Source organism: Gambusia affinis, linkage group LG04 (assembly GCF_019740435.1).
Source record: "Gambusia affinis linkage group LG04, SWU_Gaff_1.0, whole genome shotgun sequence".
NCBI classification, from domain to species: Eukaryota; Metazoa; Chordata; class Actinopteri; order Cyprinodontiformes; family Poeciliidae; genus Gambusia; species Gambusia affinis.
In genome coordinates this window covers 24,317,834-24,339,804 of record NC_057871.1, presented here as the reverse complement: position 1 = coordinate 24,339,804, position 21,971 = coordinate 24,317,834, and the positions used below count along the sequence as shown (strand labels likewise).

General features: G+C 37.5%; 1 protein-coding gene across 5 annotated transcripts in view; it reads left to right on the top strand.

Moving 5' to 3' along the window:
* LOC122829795 (zeta-sarcoglycan) overlaps nt 1-21,971 on the top strand; it is a 319,206-nt gene that overhangs the window by 251,287 nt on the left and 45,948 nt on the right. For all 5 annotated transcript variants that reach the window (XM_044114642.1, XM_044114645.1, XM_044114644.1 and 2 more), the window contains 2 exons: nt 14,950-15,072; nt 17,249-17,321. In XM_044114642.1, coding sequence (XP_043970577.1) covers nt 14,950-15,072; nt 17,249-17,321 — 196 coding nt within the window. The remainder of the gene's footprint in view (nt 1-14,949; nt 15,073-17,248; nt 17,322-21,971) is intronic.

Genomic DNA, 21,971 nt, shown 5'->3' with positions numbered 1-21,971 from the left:
CACTTCAATCTGTATTTGTTGCAACATAGCCAGTGTGCATGCATTAATCACTCTGGCATGAACAGCACACCCAAGCTAATCTTTGTCTTTCCTTTAATGAATATGAAAAAGGGATCATATTAATAATGCATTGGTAAACTATACAAAACCCAAAAAGCCTTTTTATGGACAAAAATGCTAAGAGGTTAAAAATTTAAATAAAAACTGCTCATACAAAATCAGAGCTGCTTCTTTCTCATTTGCAAAAAATTATATTTTCCAACCAGGCTTTTTTGGTATGCACAGTTTTCAGACTCATTTTTTTTTTCCTCCTAGCACAGACGCCTGCTTCAGCAGAAGGCACGAATGTTTGACACTCAATCATTACTGCCAACATATTCTAGCGTTTTCGCAGCCCACTGCAAACTGTCAGCCCCAGTTGTGCTTAAAACTCACCACACGGTTAGAGGCGAGCTTGGACCTTCTGCATTTTTATGTAAAATGCACACAGTTTTAAATGTTTCTAGATTTGCAGGGGAAAAAATGGTGCACTGTTGTTCTAACCTTGAGGGACATTAGTTAGTCATGTGGGAGGGTGTATTATTGAGGACTTCAGAATGAGAAGAAGAGAAAAAGATTATTTAATAGTACTGTCTCCTCCACAAAAAATTACTTTTGTCAGTTTGTGCCATTGCTTAGAATGATTTGATTGGACGATCAATTGTAAGTCAGCCAACAGCATGGCTGGGATAGTTCCTTTATCCCAATAAACTAGAACATAACCTAAAGAATCGTTTTGGTAACTTGAGTCCAAAAATAAAACTCAATATTTCTGATTATACACACAGAGGTGTATTTCAATCATTTATGCTGTTGCACCATGAAGAAGGGCATTTTGTTTACAAATGTCAAACCATTGAACAGTACTTACTGTACAGCATGTGCTCTGTCCTTTGTCAAGTTCCTTCTTTGCATAATTACAAACCGCAATTTGGCAGTGTGAGTGGGGTTTATTTGTGTAGCACGTTTCAGCGACAAAGCAGTTCAAAGTGCTTTACACTGTAAAAACATCGTACGGCCATCAATTATAAAACCAGCACTAAACATCACATTTTGTCAAATGCCATCATCAAAGTCATCAAGCAAAAACACATCAAATATGTGGATCACTTACTGCTAATCAGGGGCAACTACAAGCAGGTGGGTTTTAAGACTTAATGTTTCAGTAGTTTTGCAGTTTTCTGGATGTTTGTTCCAGATTTGTGGTGCACTGAAGCTGAATGCTGCCTAGGAAGTGCCAACTTCTAGAGGGAAATGATGTTATCAGTATGAAAGCTCTAAAATATCATTCTAGATGGCTCTTCAGACTTTAAATGTGATCGAACGCAGGTGACACCAGCAGGTGACTAGCCTTCCCTAATCCTCCTAGTATGTTGGATTCTGTAGCTTTACACTGTCTTCCAAACGAAATGGCAAATTTGTTTTCATCTGACTTTGGCTGTGGTTTAGTTGATTACTCTGACTTAAGTCTACACATTGAGCAGCTCCCTTAAACTCTTCTCTCTGTTTTACCTCCCAGTCCTCCTCATGGCTGCAGTTATCCTTGTTGTCTCTGCAACGTTTTCTGCCATCGTTTTCCTTCCACTTAATTTTCCACTAATATCCTTCGGAACAACATCGTGTGAACATCCACCTTGTTTTGTGGCTCACCCTCAACAGCTGGACATTTCTGATATTGATGGAAAATAAATTCCAGTAATGTAATGAAGCACATTACTATTTTCAAACGGCTCTGAAAAAAATAAAATAAAAAATAATCCAATTATGTACTAATTTGAAAAACCAGATGTATTTCTAGTGATGCTTAAATTAAAGATTTTTACATTTTCAAGCATTTTTCCTATATGAAAAGTTTTTTTTTCTCCTAAGTAGTAATCAATATAATGATATATTACAGGGCTGGATAACTTGGTGCATTTCAAGCTTATTACTTCATTAAATCCACAAGTGCAAAATTATCCCCATTTAAATCTGTCACCAAGACACATTTTATGATGCCGTCTGTTGGTAAATGCATAAAAATTAACAAGCCTAACAAAAATGGTTTCTAGCTATATCTCTACAGCTACAGTATATCTCCAATATAGCGTGGTTGATCTTATGAGTAACAATTTGTATGTTGCGGTTTTATACCTAATTTCCTTTTAAAAATATGTTTTCTGACGAAACGCTCTCTAATACACTTAATATCATGCAGCTGCAAACCATGGAAAATGACCCCCAGACGGTATCCCTTTTAATAAAATAACTCCATAAACTGTAACAGAGACACTTTTTGTAAATATTGAAACAGAGCCACGCAGTCTGAAGTAGCAACTAAAGCTTTTTGAAGCGTTTTCTGCTGTCTATTAAATATTCTATTGAGGATTGTCAGTCTATGAACGTCTTTAAACAAAGGAAGGACATTTATCAAAGAGATTGGGATTCTCTTCGTGGTATTACATGTGACAAACACATAAGTGTTTACTTAGTTACTGAGCAGTTTTACCAACAACAGACCATAACCCAACATTACCACGATGCAACCTGACAGCAAACAGGCGACATGTTTTAGTGATTGTCAGTATAAAGCGGCGCCACGGTAACTGATCGTTAGTTCAGACTGATTTTATTCATATCCAGTCAGCATCAAACACCAATAGATCAGCGGGGGGAGAATGAATTGAGTCATTTGATCTGCGCCTGTGAAAACATAATTTGTATATGCTATATTAAGGTCAAATAACAGGCCTTAATATATGGAAACAATTAGCCATGTGCAATTTGAGGGCCGCAAAAAAGTACAGTAAGTTGAAAAGTGTATGAGTAACTTCTGAATGTCTGTGTAAACTTATTTGTTGTAGTAATTAAAGTTTTATAGCTGGAAGACAAATTTTAACTTTATTGCTTAGGTAAACCAGAATAAAACCACTTTGTGTTTCTGTGAGTCTCAGACAGCAAAACGACAACAGGCTGAAATCGGCTGAAATTACGATCACAGCTAACTACGACCATTATGTACATCATTTGTTCCTCAGAGAGGCTGGGGAGACTTGCAATGATGCGGATTTACAATTACACTGGGCATAATAGAGAAATAAATGAAATCTGACTTTGCAAGTTCTCACTATGCGCATTATAATCAGAAAACAATTTTAGCTGACATTCAACTGTTCAGCTGCTACAGCGATGCCATGTTAGTGGTTAGTGAGGATGAATGGAAGCTAAATTCAATTAAAGCTGTATTTAATTAAACATATCCTCTGGTTGAAGCCTTGCAGCAACCGTAAACGGTTTAAGAACAGCAGAAGATGGATTTTGACTTTACAGAGCCAGTCAGAAGTTTGCGTATTATAAGCTGAATGTTGTACACATTTTTGGGATTTTGAATATAAAACCATTTGAATGAAATTTTAAAACAAGAATTAGTTGTTGTGGCTTTTCTGTAATGCAAGCAGAGGCTTCCTGTATATGTTTGCAGAAACTTATACAGAAAGACATGGTATCTACATTGCCTTTAGGAATAATGTTTGTTTGTTTCATGGTTGTTTTTGTCTTGTGGTTGACTGGGAACCATGGTGTGAAGCTTCCCTCTCCAAACGACTGAACATGAGCAACAATCTACCTGTAAGAATATAGAAAATCGATGGATGTCAGTGTCAGACTTATATTTTTATTTATCCTGCACACTTACAAACAACAAAAGTTGGCCAAAGAATATAAAAGCCAGGAAAAGTGGATAGCCTGAAACCAATTTAGTCTATCTTGCTTAATCAAAGTTCTTGTGAAAGATTGGAGTTCTTAATGATATTAAACCCAAATGACTTAAAACTTTGTTGTGCAAAAGTAGTTTGGTTTGACTATCCATAAGTATAAACAATTACTTTTCTCCAAGATATAGAAGCTTGTTTCAAGTCAATAATTTCTTAATTTTCATGAAAGAGTCCTAGTTCCACTGGCCAGTGTTTCACTTATGAGAGGTGTTGCCTATTACTTGCTTATTTTATTTTATTTGCTCTAGACACTAGACAAAAAAATACATTTGGTAAAATTTCGTGTCCTTGCAGTGCATCACCTTTTTTGGCTTGTGCATTAAAATAACATTGGTTGAAGGGATGAGTCCAGCTTCGACATTTTTCAAATCACGTTTTATGTTTTCAAATGACTCCAATGCACCTTTTAAAAGCATGACCTAATTACAACATCCAGGACTAGGATTAGCGTTTGCAAGCCACAACTACAAATTCAGGATTTGTAAATAAATGCCACCAAGGCCCTCATGCCCTAAAGTACCTCAATTTCACTTTGATTAGACGCTCTTGAGCCACATCAGTAAAAAACCTTTGAAATGACGTGTGTGATTTTACCAAGTTTGAAAGGCAGCATAATTGGAGTGAGACGATAAAGACAATGAAGCGATTAAAGTAAGCCTGAATTTAAAAGAAGATAAAATGTCATTGGGTGATTTATTAATTTCAAATGGCATCAGGTTCCAGAGTTGTAAGGGGAGAGTGAGAGGTAATATGTATTATTTGTTAAATGATCATTGAAGAAAGAGAATGACTAAGCAAGAAAGAGTGTGTGAAGATGAAAAATTAGAAAGTTAGAATTTAAGATGAAAGTCTCTACTAAAGTTTATTTTTGCAATAAATAATCAAAACAAACACACAAATGTAATACAAATGAATTTTTTCAAATCCTACTTTGTCCCATTATCACCAAAAGCACAATGTTCTTCTGTTTTCTCCATTTTTTTTTTCTTCTTAAAAGTATCACAGAACCTCATATGTTGCCCGTTACTGTTGGAGAAATTTGAAAAAAAAAAAGAAGTAATGTTAGAAAATTACCCCTCCATTTATATGGCTCAGTTTTAGATAACCAGTGTCATCTAGACGCCAATTCACTGCCTCTAATCCCGGGACATCATCACCAAGGCGGGTGAGAGGGTACGGCTTCAAAACTCCCAAGTTCACTCATCATCTTTATGGTCGACCATTCAGAAGACAAAGATGACAGGTTCTCACTCACTTTAACGAGCTGACAGCAACAGAGAGGAAGAGAGAGAACAGAGGGATGAAAGGAGGAGAGCAATAAAACTGAGATGAGAAGCCCAAGGCCAGTCCATGCTCTTAGACCTTCGCTCTCGAAGATGAGCCCTCAGGAGGGAGCAGAGTAATGGCACAGACAGTGGGTGGACTCTGCTGCCTCACTCATATCAGTAAAACTCACAATATGACCACAGCCGAAATTAGGACGCCAAATTATAGTCTCAATGAACAGTTATGTCAGCCAAAGTTGTCTCTTTGTCCTGTTCGTTGTGATGTTTCAGTTGCACTTTGAGTTTTTATATCTGGACTGCAATCTGTTTACTCATATTGAAGAGATTATAGTATTTGTTAGGAGTACGCTGATGTATTGGCCAACCGATGTACCGGCACTGATTTTCTTAATTTTGAGAGATCGGCGATCTGCCGATACTTGCATGTGAAGCCGATCTTTGATCCTCTTGAGATTTCAATTGAAGATACAAAGGGCTTTATAAAGAAAATGGATTATTAATATTAATATTATCTCAAGACATGATTTTACTTGTATTATGAAAATGTTAATTGCACTTTCAACATTAGTTGTATTGAAATCCTGTCTTTTTTGGGAAGGTTATGTGCAGCACATTTTTGTAAGATCATGTCATGGCAAGAATAAACCTTAAAAAAATCTCAACTTTGCAACTTTTTGGAAGAAGAAAAAAAAGTCTGTCATTTTTTGGGCAACAATCTAAAAAAAACATTGCAACATCTATGAGGCAGTGATGGACATCTGATCTCTCATTATTTTGAAACTTTTAACCCCTGGCTAAATGTTTCAGTATTTAGTTTGAATACTTATAAATAAGTGTGTTCTGTACGAGCGACACAACCAAAATGGTGAGCTTCAAGAAACGTATTGGAAGAGATCATGTCAGATGGAAACGAGGCCAAAATCCATTCACTTATTAATGGACCAGAAAAGCAGATGTGTTCTATCATTTTTTTTTCTTTTTTGAAAGCGTCATAAAGTAAAAGAGAGATGCTGATCCACTTGTCAGCTTAAGAGCAGCAACATTCAATCAGAGAGGACCTAAGTTACAGAAAATGTCACCAAAGAAGGAGCTGCTGGATGGTTCATCAAGTGATCGATGGCGCATGAAATGAGTCCTGGAGGAAGGCGTTACTCAACATTTATTGCGAAAGATTTTTCAACAAGTGTGTTTTTAGTGTATTTAATGTGTGTTATTGTTTGGTTTGACCATCGCAGAAAGGAAACTGCCGCATTCAAGCTCTGTATTTCACAAACAGTCATTTGTATCTGAACTGGAAAGCTATGTTTAATAAAAGCTATAAAAGTGTCAAAGATTGTTTTTGACATATACATTAATAAAAACCAAACATGTGGACACTTAAAAAAAAACTGTTAAATTGGCAAAAAAAACAAACAAACAAACAAAAGCATTACAGTTAAGTGCAGGCTGATAGTCACAAGACTATTAACCATGTTTCTAAACATAAACCTTGTTTATTAAAATAATTTTGAAAAACATATTTACAATCCGGGCTGCATAGTGGTTCAGTTGGTAGAGCTGTTGTCTTGCAGCTAGAAGGTCCTGGGTCGAATTCCCGGCCCGGGGTCTTTCTGCATGGAGTTTGCATGTTCTCCCTGTGCATGGTGGGTTCTCTCTGGGTTCTCTGGTTTCCTCCCACAGTCCAAAAACATGACTGTTAGGTTAATTGGTCTCTCTAAATTCTCCCTAGGTGTGAGTGTGTGTGTGAATGGTTGTATGTCTCTGTGTTGCCCTGCGACAGACTGGCGACCTGTCCAGGGTGAACCCGCCTCTCGCCCGGAACATAGCTGGAGATTGACACCAGCAACCCTCCTGATCCCTCTAAGGAACGAGAGTACACAGAAAATGGATGGATGGATATTTACAATCCAGAATGTCAAATGCCTGCAACTATTCTTCCTAACAGATCTAGAGTAATCAAACGCATCCATCTCAGACTCAGCAAATAGTCAGTTTCCTGTCTTTTTTGATTAAAGTCCCTCTTTCAGTTGTCTATTTTTGAATAAAGATGACGGCGGTTACATATTTACCATCTAATCTTGAAACTCCCTTCAACCGAGCAAATTAGCGTTCCAGCTTTCTTTAAATCTCTAAAGCCTTTTGTGATCACTAGGGAAAACAGCGCACTCTAGTGGTGGGAAGATCTTAATTTGGCTACAATAGCTACCGTAATAGCACTGTCCATGGCTCATGAATTGGTGATATAGGTTGAATTTCTTTTCACTACTTGTTGAACCATACCATGTCACACACCCCATACCAAACCATATGCACCATATCATATCACACCAGACTGAGATACCATTTCAGATACCATTTGTTTTGGATGTGGCCGTTGATCAAAAGTCAACATATTAAGGCTTGTCCAAGTCCATCTTCATAACATGAATTCAATATTGGTCCTACGTAAAGTCAGAAGACTTGGTGTATCGTCAAATGTTCTTCAGTGGATGTTAAACCTGACAGTGATTTGCATATGAATAACAAAGTGTTATTTCTTGAAAGTAACAAAACAGATGGGTGGATGAAAAGAATGGATCCTTTATGTATCCCCATGATAGTCCAGCAGAAATTGAGTTTCAATTCTTAAAAAAACAAATCTTCTGTGTAATAGCTGCAACCTAAGCAACTCCAGAGCTAAAACTTTGATGACCCTCCCCTGCTCCCTCCTAAAGATGACAATCTCATGGTTGACTCGACGGCATCTTTTGTTATTTTTTTTCTTTTTCATATCTAACGGCATAAATAGTTCACATACTAAAAACTCCATTGCTAAATTGATGTCCTTAAAGACCTACAACAGAATGCAATCAGTACTGTGGCGAGTGTTAAACCCTAACTGGGAGCACTTACAGGATTGCCTGGTCACGGAGGATGAAGTAAAGTTGGATGCAGACATTCTTTCCAGTACTTTGTTTAATTTTAGGCCGGCTTTCAGTCAACCTTTTCTCGGCCAGAGGAGTCGAGGAAGACGTCTTTTTTCTTCTTTTTTTCTTGAGTGGTTGTATAGCAACATTTTGTAAAACGTTGTTGGAAAAACACCTGAGGTCAATCTGCTATAAACAATAGAGTAAATAAAAGCGTCAAGATATGTGGATTAGTCTTTTACGGCCTGGACGATTTCAGATCTACGTCATAGTTTTTGCCAGTTAGCCAATTAAAAGGCTAATTGTTTGCAGTAGTAGCTACTAGTTGTAGATGGCTACTAAATGTTAGTAGTTAACATTTAGCTACTCTAAATGTCTATGGCCATGACAAAAGCACATATATCCCAAATCATAGAGAGAATATACTCATTTAGGCAATGACCAAACGCAGCCAAGTATTAAAATTTGCCACATACTAAATGTGTTTCTAAAATCGACATTAAAAATTTACAAGGAGACAACAGTTACACTTCCACAACTTTACTTTTTAGTCGAAAGCTTAATGCAACTTTTAGCCTATTGCCAGAATTATACCCAGAGGAAACCTAAAACATGATTAAAAAGGAACAAAATAAGGTTAAGTTTCTCTCCACGGCCAAAGGACAAGACCAACCTAATTTTGGATTTGTTTCTTAGAGCAAAAACACATTAGTATTCACAGATGCAAATTTGCCTGTCCGTGCATGCGTGCCAAAGCTGCAGACACACATTAAGAGAAGAAATCACACACTACTTAAATAGCTCCTCTGATGCCCCATCTACAGGAACGTGAGGGAGCGATGGGGAGAACCAGACCTGTTTGAGAAAATCTGCCATGCATAAAGTGTTTACTTGGCTTACCTACACTGTTCTTTGTAGCGACCCCTCAGTCCTTTTATGGTGTCGTCTTGCGTCATATCCCTTCATTGCTGGAAGACCTAATTTAAAACCTTGAATTAAACTCCAGGAGAGCAAACCCATATAACTTTTATTATGGCCTCAACACTTTAATGGACGCTAGTAAAACAGTTAGATTGGCACTACTTTAATGCGTTCCATCCATTAACTCTGAATGGAAATTAAGATAATAAGAATTTATTGAATTTTGGGGAAATATGTCACTTGTTTTTATTTATTTATTTATTTTTTAGAAATATACAGCCAGAAAAATTGGTAAGTTAATAAAAAACTTAAGATTAAAACAATCTAAAACAAACATACATTGTTCTTCTGGCAAGTTTTTACTACATTTTTAAATATTTTTCCTTTATTCTTTTTATTTATACATTTATGTTATATTTATTTATAAATATTATCTGTGAATATATTGTTGTGGTATTCAGGGCGACTAAAGACCAACCCATGGATGAGTTCTTCTAGATTTCACTGCAACATTAGTTCTTTAAACCTGGAGATGTTCTTCAGGTGATAGAAGACCAACTTTTTAATTGGCTTTATGCGTCTCTGAAGGTTCAGGTCTGAGTGGATCACTTTGCCTGGATTTTGGACCTGATCAGTCATTTCTAGCCGTAATAACTGCAGCTGTGTGCTGACGCTCCTCCTTTGGTCCAAAAATAATTAATTGAACTTTGGCTTTGATCAGATAAAGAAAGTTATGGCACATCAACGCGTTGATTCGTTATATGCATTCTATGAAAGGTTCCATGAAAAAGATTGATGGGGGATATTTATCAAACCTGACAGTCACAAAATATCCCCTGAATGATATTAGTATAAATACCCTATGAATGGATTTTTCATAATATCCAAATGCAGATTTAATATCTGCATGTTAAGGCAGCACAAAAAGCATGTGCTGTTGCATAGACGTAAGAAGTAGCATAATATGTAGATAACATTCTGATATACCTGCGTTATATACCTGCATCTTGTATTGAGCTGTTGCCTCTTTCACATGCTCTCTACTGAACTGTTTTCTTGTTTCACCCACTGCACTCTGAAAGCGTTTATTATTGCTGCAGGCTCCTGCTGAGGACGGCACTTGTAACTAAAGAGGACATCCTGTCAGGAAGTGATTAAATAAGTAAATTTAAATGAGCGCATTCATTATTAAGGGTACCTAACAAGAACTCCTGCTGTTTTTGATGGTCACAAAATTACTTGGTCTGATCAGGAAGAGAGACATTTGCAGAAGGCAATTAGTTGGCCCAAAAAACCCCCCCAAAAACTGCTCAATTACACAGAATTAACATTTGCCACCCACAGGTCAGCGAGGAAGAGAAAACGGAAAATGGTGGCACAGCCATTAGGCGTTTGTGAACGACATGTTCTGTCATTTGATGTGTTTTGGTGAGTGAAACCTGGGGTTGTTTTAACCGCAGGGTTAATGCAGAGGCATTTTAATCTTCCTCCATTGGACAAATAAAAAGTAAGCACACATTATTTCTTGTGGATAAAAAGTCTAAATTTATCTCAAATCAGTTTATTAGTTTATTTTATTGTGGATATAGAAATATATACTCATACGTTTTGTTTGTTTTCTGCTAGGTGTCACACAGCTCTCTGTCAATTCTCCAAACAATCACTTAAAACAAACAACTCGTGGCCACTTTTTCCAAATGTCGTGGCTGCTGGCACATTACGTAGTTTTATATGGTTTTGTGTTTACTACTACAGTCAGATAACTGTAAGCTTAAAGTTTGTGCAGTTGTCAAAAAAAAGAAAAAAAGATAAAGCTCCCTCCTCTCCGGCTCTCAGCCATCATTTCACTGCACGTCACGTCGCTCCAGTCATAAGTCACATAAGTTATGCGTCACATCTCATCTGTAGCTTTTTAAAGCGCTGCTCCTCAGTCGATCATCAACACGAGTACGACTGGCTATACTCTCATTCTCACTCGCGCCGCAATACCGCCCTGAATACGACGACTCCTCACACACACCTTCATGTCTGAAAGTGTGTCTGCCACTGGCCTGTACATCACCAGCCTTTTTCTACTTCCAGTAAACATTAAATTATTAACCGTTCAGATAGTTGTGGGTAGTTGTTTTTTTCTTTACATTTTGTTTATTTCAAGGCAGGAAATGGTGGACTGACTTCTTGAGGTTAAGTACGACTTGTTTTAAAAGTTTTTCGCATTATTTTTTTGGTTCATATATTCTATCTGTTACAGAATGGACGGAGTTATTGCTGAAATATTTTTAAAATGCCAGATCAAAAACCGAGTCGTCCACACACATCAGTGTCATCATCGTCACTGCACACTCTTAACAAATCCTGCTGCATCTGGAGCCATTATGTTTGTCAGTCATAATAATAATAATAATAATAATAATAATAATAATAATAATAATGTCTGATTGGTGAAGGACTACTTTAATGCATCTCTTTTTGAAAAGATGCTCCATAGACTAAAAGATGCTCTTTAAGTGGTCTGATGTCGCGCCAGCACTCTCAATCCTTGATATATTTGATATGAAAGGCCGTCCAGCTGTTAGGGACTCTGTTGGTTTAACAAAACAAGAATAGTAACAGCATACAGCTAATGGAACAGGAGAAAACATTATATTGAGTTTAATAAAGCTAAATCAGACGAATTCTTTTTGAAACGATGAATGCTCAGTGTTGTAATAAATAAATGAAATTTTTTAAAAATGTAGCCAATCACCCACTGTTTTAAAGAGTTTGTTCTGTGCATTAAATATTCCTGTACAGATTTGACATTCTGATAAAAAAAAATAAATGCTCCCTTTTCATGTTTTCACATTCTCAAAATTTAAAACTTTGGTTAATTCAGAGATTAAGTTAGTTTTTTGTTTTGTTTTTTTTGTTTAGTTTATTAAATACTGTTATTATTTTTATGGCCATAAATTAAATTTCCAGAAAGTTTCCAACTTGTTTTACTTTATTTTATTTTATACATTTGCTTACACCGGTTAAGCTTTGTATAAACTTGAAATTTTAACAAATACTCCTACACTTTTGAGATCCAGTGTCTGTAAATGTGCAGCTTCTCTATTTTTTATTTTTTTATTTTATTTTATTATTTTTTTTTAAGTGTTTCAGTATCTTCCTCATCTAAGCCTGTCTTTTCAAACACCCTGCAGCCATGGAGCAAGCAAAAGACACCATTTCATGAATCAGACAAGTATTTTTAAATATGCTGACCTGCATCCATGCAAAAAAAAAAAAAAAAACATCTCCTCTATGAGCTGGATTTCAGGACAAAAGCTTAACCAGCAAAACCCGAGACAGAATCCCTCATTTTAACATGCTTCACTTTTTGTCCCTCTTCATCCTAAATCCTTTTTCTCTCCTTTACCGATTTCTTCCATGTAACTCAGAAATTCTGTTGCTCACTCAGACTCGCACATGAACACGCAATAGGCTTTCGGTTAAGCAAGGCACATTCACATCTTGTGTAGTCACGAGGAGTGAGAGTCGAAACGATGTAGTGGGACGTAAAAAAGACAGTGACGGAGAAAGATGAGGTTGAAAAAGAGCTTAATTCCAGAAATCAGCCAATAAAGTCTGATTGTGACTCAAAAGACGTTCCAGGCTTTTAAGGAAGACGCTTTGAGTCATAGCTTGAAAACCCAGATGGTAAAGGGGAATTAGGGCGACAGTCAAAGAGACGGGGGGGCTTTTTTAAAATATAGGTTCATCTGTAAAGCAGTAATAAACATTCTCGTCTAATTTCTAAAAATATAAAATACAAATAAGTTCAATTAAAAGCACAGTTTAGACATAATTTGACAATTTGGAATTTGGTTAGCAAAGTTTCACACCAGCTTGCAAGCCAGAGTTTTAATGACACAAAACCTGCAACATGAAACACATTTTTGGGTAAAAAGTTGTTGTTTTTTCTTAAACTAAGAACCCTTCACCTTGCAGGAAGGTCCTGGGTTCAAATCCCAACCTGGACTCTTTCTATGTGGATGGATTCTCTCTGGCTACCATAATTCCTCTAACAGTCTGAATATATGCATTTTAGGATAGTTATATTAGTTATATAGTTACTGTTCATAACAAGTTATTCATGAAGCAAGGTTTATTATTATTATTATTATTATTATTATTATTATTATTATTATTATTATTATTATTATTATTATTCGCCAACAGCTCATCATTTTGGCTGTTGAGGCGTATTATCTCTTCATCACAAGTTACTTGTTTTTATTTGCTTTGGAGATTCTTGAGATGCCAAAGGCGGTACAGCCAGTGGTGCTGGTGACACAGTTTGGGAAGCGTGGGTGTAGAAGAGTCTACCCCGGTCCAGTTTTCACAGGATTGTTTAATTAAAGGCGCTCAAACAGTTTTCACCAAACTGTTTTCAGCATGTGTTTATACCAATCCAGTATCAGATTAAGTACTTTATATTTTGGAATGGAATTATGTGGGTTTAAAACTTGGACTAAAATTAAGCTAAAACCCTTGAGCTTAGCTTGGTATGAAGCTCTAAAACAGATGCTAACTTTAGCGTTGCTGGTGGGGGAGCTAGCTTGTGGCTGCTTATACCATCTATTGTCACAGCTTTCTGACTTACGACCTCAGGATCTTTACTGAGGGTCCTAAGAAGTTGTACCTCACTTCTGTTTCTGCTTATTTTAAATAATAACTGTGAATAACAGCCCCTTGTGGAATAAAATCTTTAAAAAAAACACAAAAAAAACAAACACTTGTAGCTACTTAAGCTAACAGTTAGCTAGAGGCTATAGACTACCAGTAGTATTCAAGCCTTTTCTATGTTGTCTGTCTCAAACAGACAATTAATTGGTCATTTTTTTTGACTAATGCTTTTGTGTAACACACATTTTTAGGTATTTCCCTGCTGCCACACACCGACCTAAACGAATGGGTGATTATCTTTTGCAGCACAATTTGGCATGGAGAGGAGCTAATGAAATCATTTGAGTCAGCTGTGCTGCAGCAGGGAGACTTTTAAAACACAAAGAACTGATGGAGAAACTCTGTGTTATGGTATCAATGTTTCGTTTTTTACAACAGGAGTTATTGCATAAAAGCTAATGCAAAAATCTTCATGTCTGTGGTGCAGTCGTGTCCAATCAGTCATTCATCCCAACACACCAACCCTTCCCTGCCTAATGCACATTAACATGCATCACCAGATGCTCAACCGCGTTTGCTGATGTTGACTGAAATTTACGGTCCGCATGAGGTTAAACAAAATTAAACCCTGCTGCTACACAGACAAGGATTCTGATTGGTAAGCGGACAAAGTCCTATAAATGAAGGAGAGAAAAAAGGCACTAATTAAAAAACTTCACTTATTTATTGAAAGAACAGTTTATTAATCTAATGTGTGTACTCATAAATCCTGAATTGATCCATTACTTTAGGCCGTTATTGCGAAAGCTTATTAAAGCATTTTTATATTTTGAGTTAATCCGACAATGCATTAAAACAATACATTTTTTTGAGGTTTTCATTTGTGTAATATGTATTCAGCTTTGGATGGGGTCAGTAGAGGCAGCGCCGTTATACTTTACAGACTGTGTAAGTGGTAATATTTTTCACTATATTTAAGGGAATTTTCCATAAATGTTGTCCCTGTTCTCTTTGGTAAAAAGTTGTGAGACAAGAACCAAACGTTTTCTCCTTAAGTGGGACATTTTGTTTTTAAAGATTTGTTTCTGACTGCATCTCATGGCAGCTTGCTTTGCAAAAGCTCCTCAACTACATTCTTGACGAAAAGAAAAAAAGTCCCAATATAGTCTCCATGGTTTGTGTGGTGTCAAAGCATGAACAGAGTCAGAGATGTTCTGGTTTGGAGTTCAGTTTCCTCTGTAGTTCTTCAATTTGAAACACTCAAGACTTAATGACCCTGTGAAGGGAACGGGTTAACGAAATCATCCACTCGCTTGTTAGCTTTTATTTCACCAGTTGCCCCTCTTGCGGTATGTTTTAAATTTAACACAGTTTACGTTTCTTCTTTTATTTCAGGTTCGGAAATGGTTGAGGCCCAGTGTCAGAGGTTCGAAGTGAAGAGCGCTGATGGCGAGAGAGTTCTGTTTTCTGCAGACGAGGAAGAGATCAGCATCGGGACAGAGAAACTTAAAGTCACAGGTAAAGTGTATACCACATACTGTGTAGATTGCGACAGAGTTTTTTACACTTTCACATCGTTTTCTTCTTGTGGAACGTAGCGATATCACTAACACGGAATAACGTTGGTTATTAAAGATTTTAATTGCAGGGTCTAAACAAATTTAGATCTAAAGCAATATTTGGACAAAATAAGCAACATTCTCAACTCAAAACAACTCTTTTGGTGCAAAATTATTAAATATGAAGATATGCGAGCTCAACAATAAATATACAGATTCTTTCTAATCTGTTTTTTAAGAAATGGTGCAAAGTACTGGTATAAACTTTCGGTTTTCAAATATTTCAGGAACTCCTGATTGTTCATGTAACTTGCACACACTTGTCTTGTCTAGTGTCCCATCAGATTATTTTTTTCTTTTTCATTATTTTACCACAAACATGATGGTTTTCTGCTTTTCTGCACCAACTTATTGTCTTTTTGAAAGGAGCGCTCATGAGCTCAAGGCAGCACTGACTGTCGTTTGTTCTTGTTTTGTTTTTGGGGACTTAAATCAGACCACTAACGCTTCTAAGAAAGTCTTTGTGTTCAACCTCTGCACCAAATTATCAAATCCTCCAGTAGCTCGGTTTTGTTTGATTTTCAATGATTGAAACTGTTTCCAATCAAACACTTGAACATTTAAATTGTAGACGTTTTCCGTCTAAACATCTTGCTGTTCAGTTAAGATTTTTTTCTCACATTTTCCCAATTTTCCAAGAGTTTGTTTTGGAGTGTTTTCTGAAAAATAACTCATGCACACTGCGAGTCATACGAAGTCATGACAAAACTCAACATCTGTTCGAAAAAAATACGCTAATCTCCCAAGTTTACACATGTCATAAAGTGTGCCAAAAGTAAATGTTCATTGATAAGTGGGGAAAAAAGCTGGTGTTCTGCAGTGAATAAGAAGTAGAAAAACCTTCAATGATCACTCTGAACTCATTTTGGTTATGATCTTGGTGATGGGTATTCAAAATAAGTCTTCACACGAACCCCATGAATTGAAGTTTGAAGGTGAACTTGTGCTAAATCCACTCCCACAGACTCACATAGTGCTGAAGGCAATTTGGGAGGTTTGTCCATTAGAGTCACTCTGAAAGAATGAGGGCAAAGAGGTTTAGGGCTGGAGGAGATTGCTTTTGTCCTTTCCTGGGTGTTGGAGTGAAGAGAATGACCGACCGTCCAAAAGAGCCACGCAAACCTCTGAGCGCAGGCTCGCCGTGTCACTGTTTGAGTATGCTGGTATTTTTAAAGTTTTAAAAAAAAAGCGACATTTCTACACGGATTTGTCAGAGTGAAACCAGCTGGCTTGCCAGTTTCGGGTCACCGGCTGCGCTTTGAAAGCACACCCTGGGTATTCTGAACGAGGAAAGGTGCCGCCAAGCCGACGGTGACGAGCTCATAAACATTTCATGCAAACAAGAGAGAGGCGACAAAAATCCCCAAAGCAAGCTTGGAAACAAATGCCAAATTCCTGTTGGCAAGATAAGCTGCATTGTGCTGAGCTCAAACGATAGAAAGCCCACACTAATATTCACAGTTTTGTAGAAAATAGAGTTTTGATTCTCAGAATTTCCTACAAGGGAAATTCTACTTTGAACGCCGACTTGGTCGTCTCGTTAACCGCGGGCCCGCCGGTGACTTTGCCTCATGCAGTATTAAATTTGCTGCGGTGCTGAGCTTTCAATATACCATCTATCGTCTCAGCAAGAGCTACTGCCAAACATCTGTTCACAGCTGCAGAGGTGGCTGCTGGACACAGGGGGCTAAGCACGTCATTTTATCAGAGCCAACCTTTTCTTTTTTCTTCCAATAGGAGGAGGCGCATGTTGGGAGGAGGATAATGAAATCTCAGCAAAATTAGTGGGGGCATGTTTACCCCCTTACTTTTAGCATCTTTGTTAAATATCCTGTCTGCACCGACTTGGGGAGCAACAAATGTTTAACTAAAATAAACTTTCCAGGATCTAACCTCCATTTCTTCACACTGCTCCTGAAATGAACACAGGGCCAGGTTTTACTGGAGATGCAACATGAGGACAATTGACATGATTTATTATTTGGAGCAAAGACTGCATGAAGAAGTTGGTGTCATTTGATGTCAAAATAACTGCTTTTGGTTTTACTCATTTGACCCTTTTCTCCTCTCTACAGGGGATGAAGGAGTGGTTTTCAGCCACTCTGTCGAGACTTCACATGTCAGGGCAGAGCCATTTCAGGACCTAAAGTAAGAACGTCACTACTTGTGTCTGTGTCATGGAAAAGTTCATATAGTTCACTAATTTGACAAATAAAACAGTGAAACTCACACACAATTGGACATATGCTTATTTAACTGATTACTATGGTTTACACCTAATGAAACTCCAAATAGAGTTTCTCAGAAAACTTAAATATTTGCATTGCACTCATTAAAAATAAAATTTTTGCAGAAATGTTATGTTCTGGCAATGATATGCACTAAGTGGAATTGTCTGTTGATTTTATATTTGCCCGTCGGGGGGGTCTCAAACCCCTTTTGACCCAAAGTTTTTGAATCACATGCTCTTTTCTTCCGTCACTTCGCTATATTTATCCTGTATTCTCCACACACGGTTCAGAGACCCAATGAGTTTGTTACCATCACCTAAGAGTGAAACCCCCAGCCCAAATTTCTTGGACCTTTCCACTTCATTTTCACATTTATTTAGATGTCCTTCTAGGTATGAAACACCCATGCAGTAACAGAGCTGTTAATGTTGCAGCTTTTGCCAGTGCATCAACTTTACATTGTGACAAGTTTAGACTTCAGTTTCAACATTTAAGTCATGGAAAAAAAAAAAAACTGAGACTTTGAAATGCTGATGTACATATTTAGATAATTATCAGTTGTATGTGAAGCAAGCTAACGACTTGCTTATTAGTGCTGTCAATCACCCTCATGTATGTGCTGCTCAGCCCCTCCCCTGTGCACTCTGCTGTACTAAATTTTCTGCCCCGTCAGCAGAGCCTGTGGCTAGTTAGCTAGCTACCATGGCCCCCGATGATGACACAGATGAACAGTTTTTCTGTAACGTTAAGTTGTTTCTCCGCCATTAACAAGGCTGCAGCACGTACACGAGTCTGATTCACGAGCGTCAGTCACACCAGTCATGGTTCCGATTGGTTGTTTTCTAACTGAGCAGGGAGGAGGCAGAGGAGCTCAATGTTTTTCACAGGTTATCTATCTCATACTGCACTGCCACAACATACAGACAGTTTTAATAAATGTGTAAAAAAAAACAAAAATGTTAGTGGTGAGAATTAAGGGGTTTTAAAGAAGAAAAGTTATCTAATATCTAACATTTTCATAAATGTGGTGAGTCAGGCTCCATTTACATGGAAATCCCTGTAGGATATAGATGTGACTCAACCAGAGCATCCCTGAATTTATGATGTGACTAATCTTGGTTGAGAGAACGTGGTGTTGAAAGATTCCCTCACAATGGAGTGATAAAAAAAATATATTTTTACAGTAGGAATATGAAAACATGTAGATAGGAGAAACACTACGGAGGCTCTGCAAGAGTTAAAGTGTGGGAGATTAACCGAGGTACTTTAAATGTTCTCGGGTAGGTAGTGGAGAAAAAAAACGCTGGAGAGTGGAGACAAAAAGGAGTGGCACTGAAATCTGACACTCAACAAGAGTGATAGTGGCAAAAGCAGGACTGGGGCAGGAGGTGATAAGGACTGTCAAAAGAGGAGGAAGTGAGAAGACAGAAGACACTGACGGAGACAGAGAGAGAGAGGAGGAGAGGAGAGAGTTTCACCGTGGTGGAGAGAAATTACAGCCAGAAAAAATAAAGTCAGTTGCTTCAGCGAAGCTGAAGTGCAGCTGAAGCAGAAAACAAAACAACCAGGGCAGTTTTCTTGATAAAGTATGAATATTAAAGTGAAGTGTGGGACCAGCTGTTGGCATAAAACCAGTGGGTGATGTGTGTGTTTGTCTTTGAATGATGCTAAGTGAAAGCTGTGCATTGCATATTGTTCTGTGTGACCTATTCTGCTTATACTTTTACATATAATCCCATAGTATGTCACCAAACTACCAACTATTTTACGAAGCCAAATGTATCATACTGTTGTTAAAAAATAAAAAACCTAAAGTTTTGCACTCTTCCCAGTTTTAAAATGCATAGAAAGTGGATTTCCTGAACCCTCAAACAATACTTGGAGTACTTTTCCTTTTTTTTGGTTGACATGTTTTTACATGATTTATTATTTTAAAAACAATTAAATTCCATTATAGTTGCAGGTCCTGGTATTTGATTCAGTCATTTGACTCAGGTGAGTTGGACCAGGGAAACATTTCAACGTTGCAGAACATCTGGCTCTCGATTATTGGGATTAAACACTCCAGCTGCACATGATCAGAAACCAGAGCAGCTATGTTTGCAGACAACTAACAACTGTGGCATCGGTGTAGAGTTGGAGAAATGCATCAGGCCGTTCTGCCTCAAATTATTCATGTCAATGGCAAGAAGTGGAGACTTTAAGAAAACAGGAGCAGCAATCAGGGAGCTTTACAACAAGAACAATGATTTGAAAAGCCGGCAGTAGCTTTTGTCTATGAGGCTGAAAGCCTGTGGCGTAACAGGTCATGATCCACAGAGTGAATTGGTTTGGACAAGTCTTTAAAAACGATCATCAGATCAGACATTGGCATTCAAAGCTTCCACCGAGCAATTTAAAACTTCTGCAGAAGGAGCGAAAGTGGTATGTTTACCTGGAACCAGATTGACTGAAGAATAAAACCAAGTCCAGACGTTTCTGCTGCGGTTCATATGAAACAGGAAGTAAGGTTATCGAGGCCTGCTGAGGCTTTCTCTAAGGCCCATGAGATTTCACTGAGAGACTGTGGAGAGAGAGAGAGAACGGTCTTATTTCATAGTGGTCACACAGGAAGACAGCAAAACTATTACAATTTAAATTTAGCTCTGGCTTTTAATGGTATTGCACTATTTAAACCAAAGCTCAAAAGTTTTGCTCATTTTTATTAGTAAACAAATTTTTGATAAACCGACTTATGTAATTGGACATAAATAATTTCCAATGACAAATTTGAATTCTCTTGCATTGGTAGCTTAATAAAACTTCACTGAAGTGCTAAGCTGCTGAATGAACTCAAGTGTTCACACATCACACCTTCACAGAGTTACTCTCTTCTGATTTTCTTCAATCAGTTCCTGTTCCCAGTCCCTAAAATTAAAGGTAATAATTTTAATAATTGTAATAATTGCAGTCATGGCCCCTATGATCTGAAACTCTTTATTTTACTTGGAGCATAAAAGTACCGGCTCTCAGGTGTTAAAATTGTCTGTGTTAAATTTGAACCCAAACATTAGAGCTGTATTTTCACTATTTCTTCACTGAGAATGAGAACACTAACAAAACTGTCCCAAAAAAAAAAGTTTCAGCATCAGATTTAAAATTTTGTGGTAAGATTTAAAGAACTTGGGAAGTTTGATGCAAAGTGCAAAGAATAATCTAATATGGTTTGTAGCTACAGTACAGACCAGAGGTTTGGACACATCTTCTCATTGAATTCAATTAGTAAGTGTGTCCAAATGTTTGGTCTGTACTGTGTGTTGACACAAAAACCAATCTGATGCTGTGAGTTTAAGCTTTGTGTTTGAATTTGATTTGTACTCAAATGCGCCTCAGCAAATTATAACCAATTCTCAGTGATTGCTTCTAAAGTCGGCCAACTAAACTCAGCTCTTCCTCCACCGAATCCATACTGAAACGCTGTTAACGGTGGTGATGCTTTTAACAGGAAGTCATCTCCTAAATAATATTCTGCCTGAGGCCCCGATCGACCTTGGGCCAGTCCTGCTTCTACTTGCTTAAAAAGCGCCTGAGGACTCATCTGCTGAGTCCTTGTCTAAAAAACAATAGGACAAGGCAAAAACACGAAAATGAGGTTAAAAACATAAAGAAAATAAAGAAATGTGCCTGAAAGTTATCTTCTCTTTCAGCGCTGTAAAAGTATTTGTCAGATTCCCAAAGATTTCCCATAATTGCTTTGTTTTGTGGATTCTATGAAAATACAAAAGTGTCTTTTCAGAGTTTTTAGACGATATATAAATAAATAGTTTTAAATTTATTGAACACTGACACAGTCACCTTTAGACACAGATGACTTTCTGTTATGCCTATTCGTGTACATTAGTGTCGGTGTTGGCTGTTGTCGTTGCCGTTCTGTTTACACCTGCTTGATGTCCCTCACAGCTCTCCAAACAGCTCCCTCTGCTCTCTTTTATCCCTCTTATTAAGAAAAGTTGAGTGTTATGCAGTGAAGGTAAATGGGACATGTAATGAGTGGACTGAAACCCATTTAAAACTAATGAGCTGTCCAACAGGTTATCAGTGGCATACGGACGGGGGGGTGTGAAAAAGCTGGAAGCATTAAAAGACGAGGTGCACACGTAAATCAAAGGATGAGAAATTGCTAGAAATAAAGATGGCGGACGAAAAGTTTAAATATCTTGCATCTTCGAAGCTTCGTTCACTCTTGAGACTTCTTCACACTGCCATTTTCACCGACCCACCTTAGCTGTTATTTGGTTCTTATATACTGGTGAGGTTTTTTTTGTAGCCACATTATGAATGCATGAGACGTTTTACTTACATGTTTGAAGGTGAAGACTCTCCTGGAGAGTGGAGTCTAGACTGAGCTGCTGAAGTTAAATTGGTATCTTGGACTGCATCTGGTCAATGTTTGTTTTCTGTCTGTCTTCATTAAGGAAGGAAGACAAACAGAAATGTGGCTTGATAAAATGTTTTATCTCTATCCAGAATCTGCACAAGGCTTTCCTCCTACAGAGTGTCATTTATCAGCTTGAACAACTGAACCTGT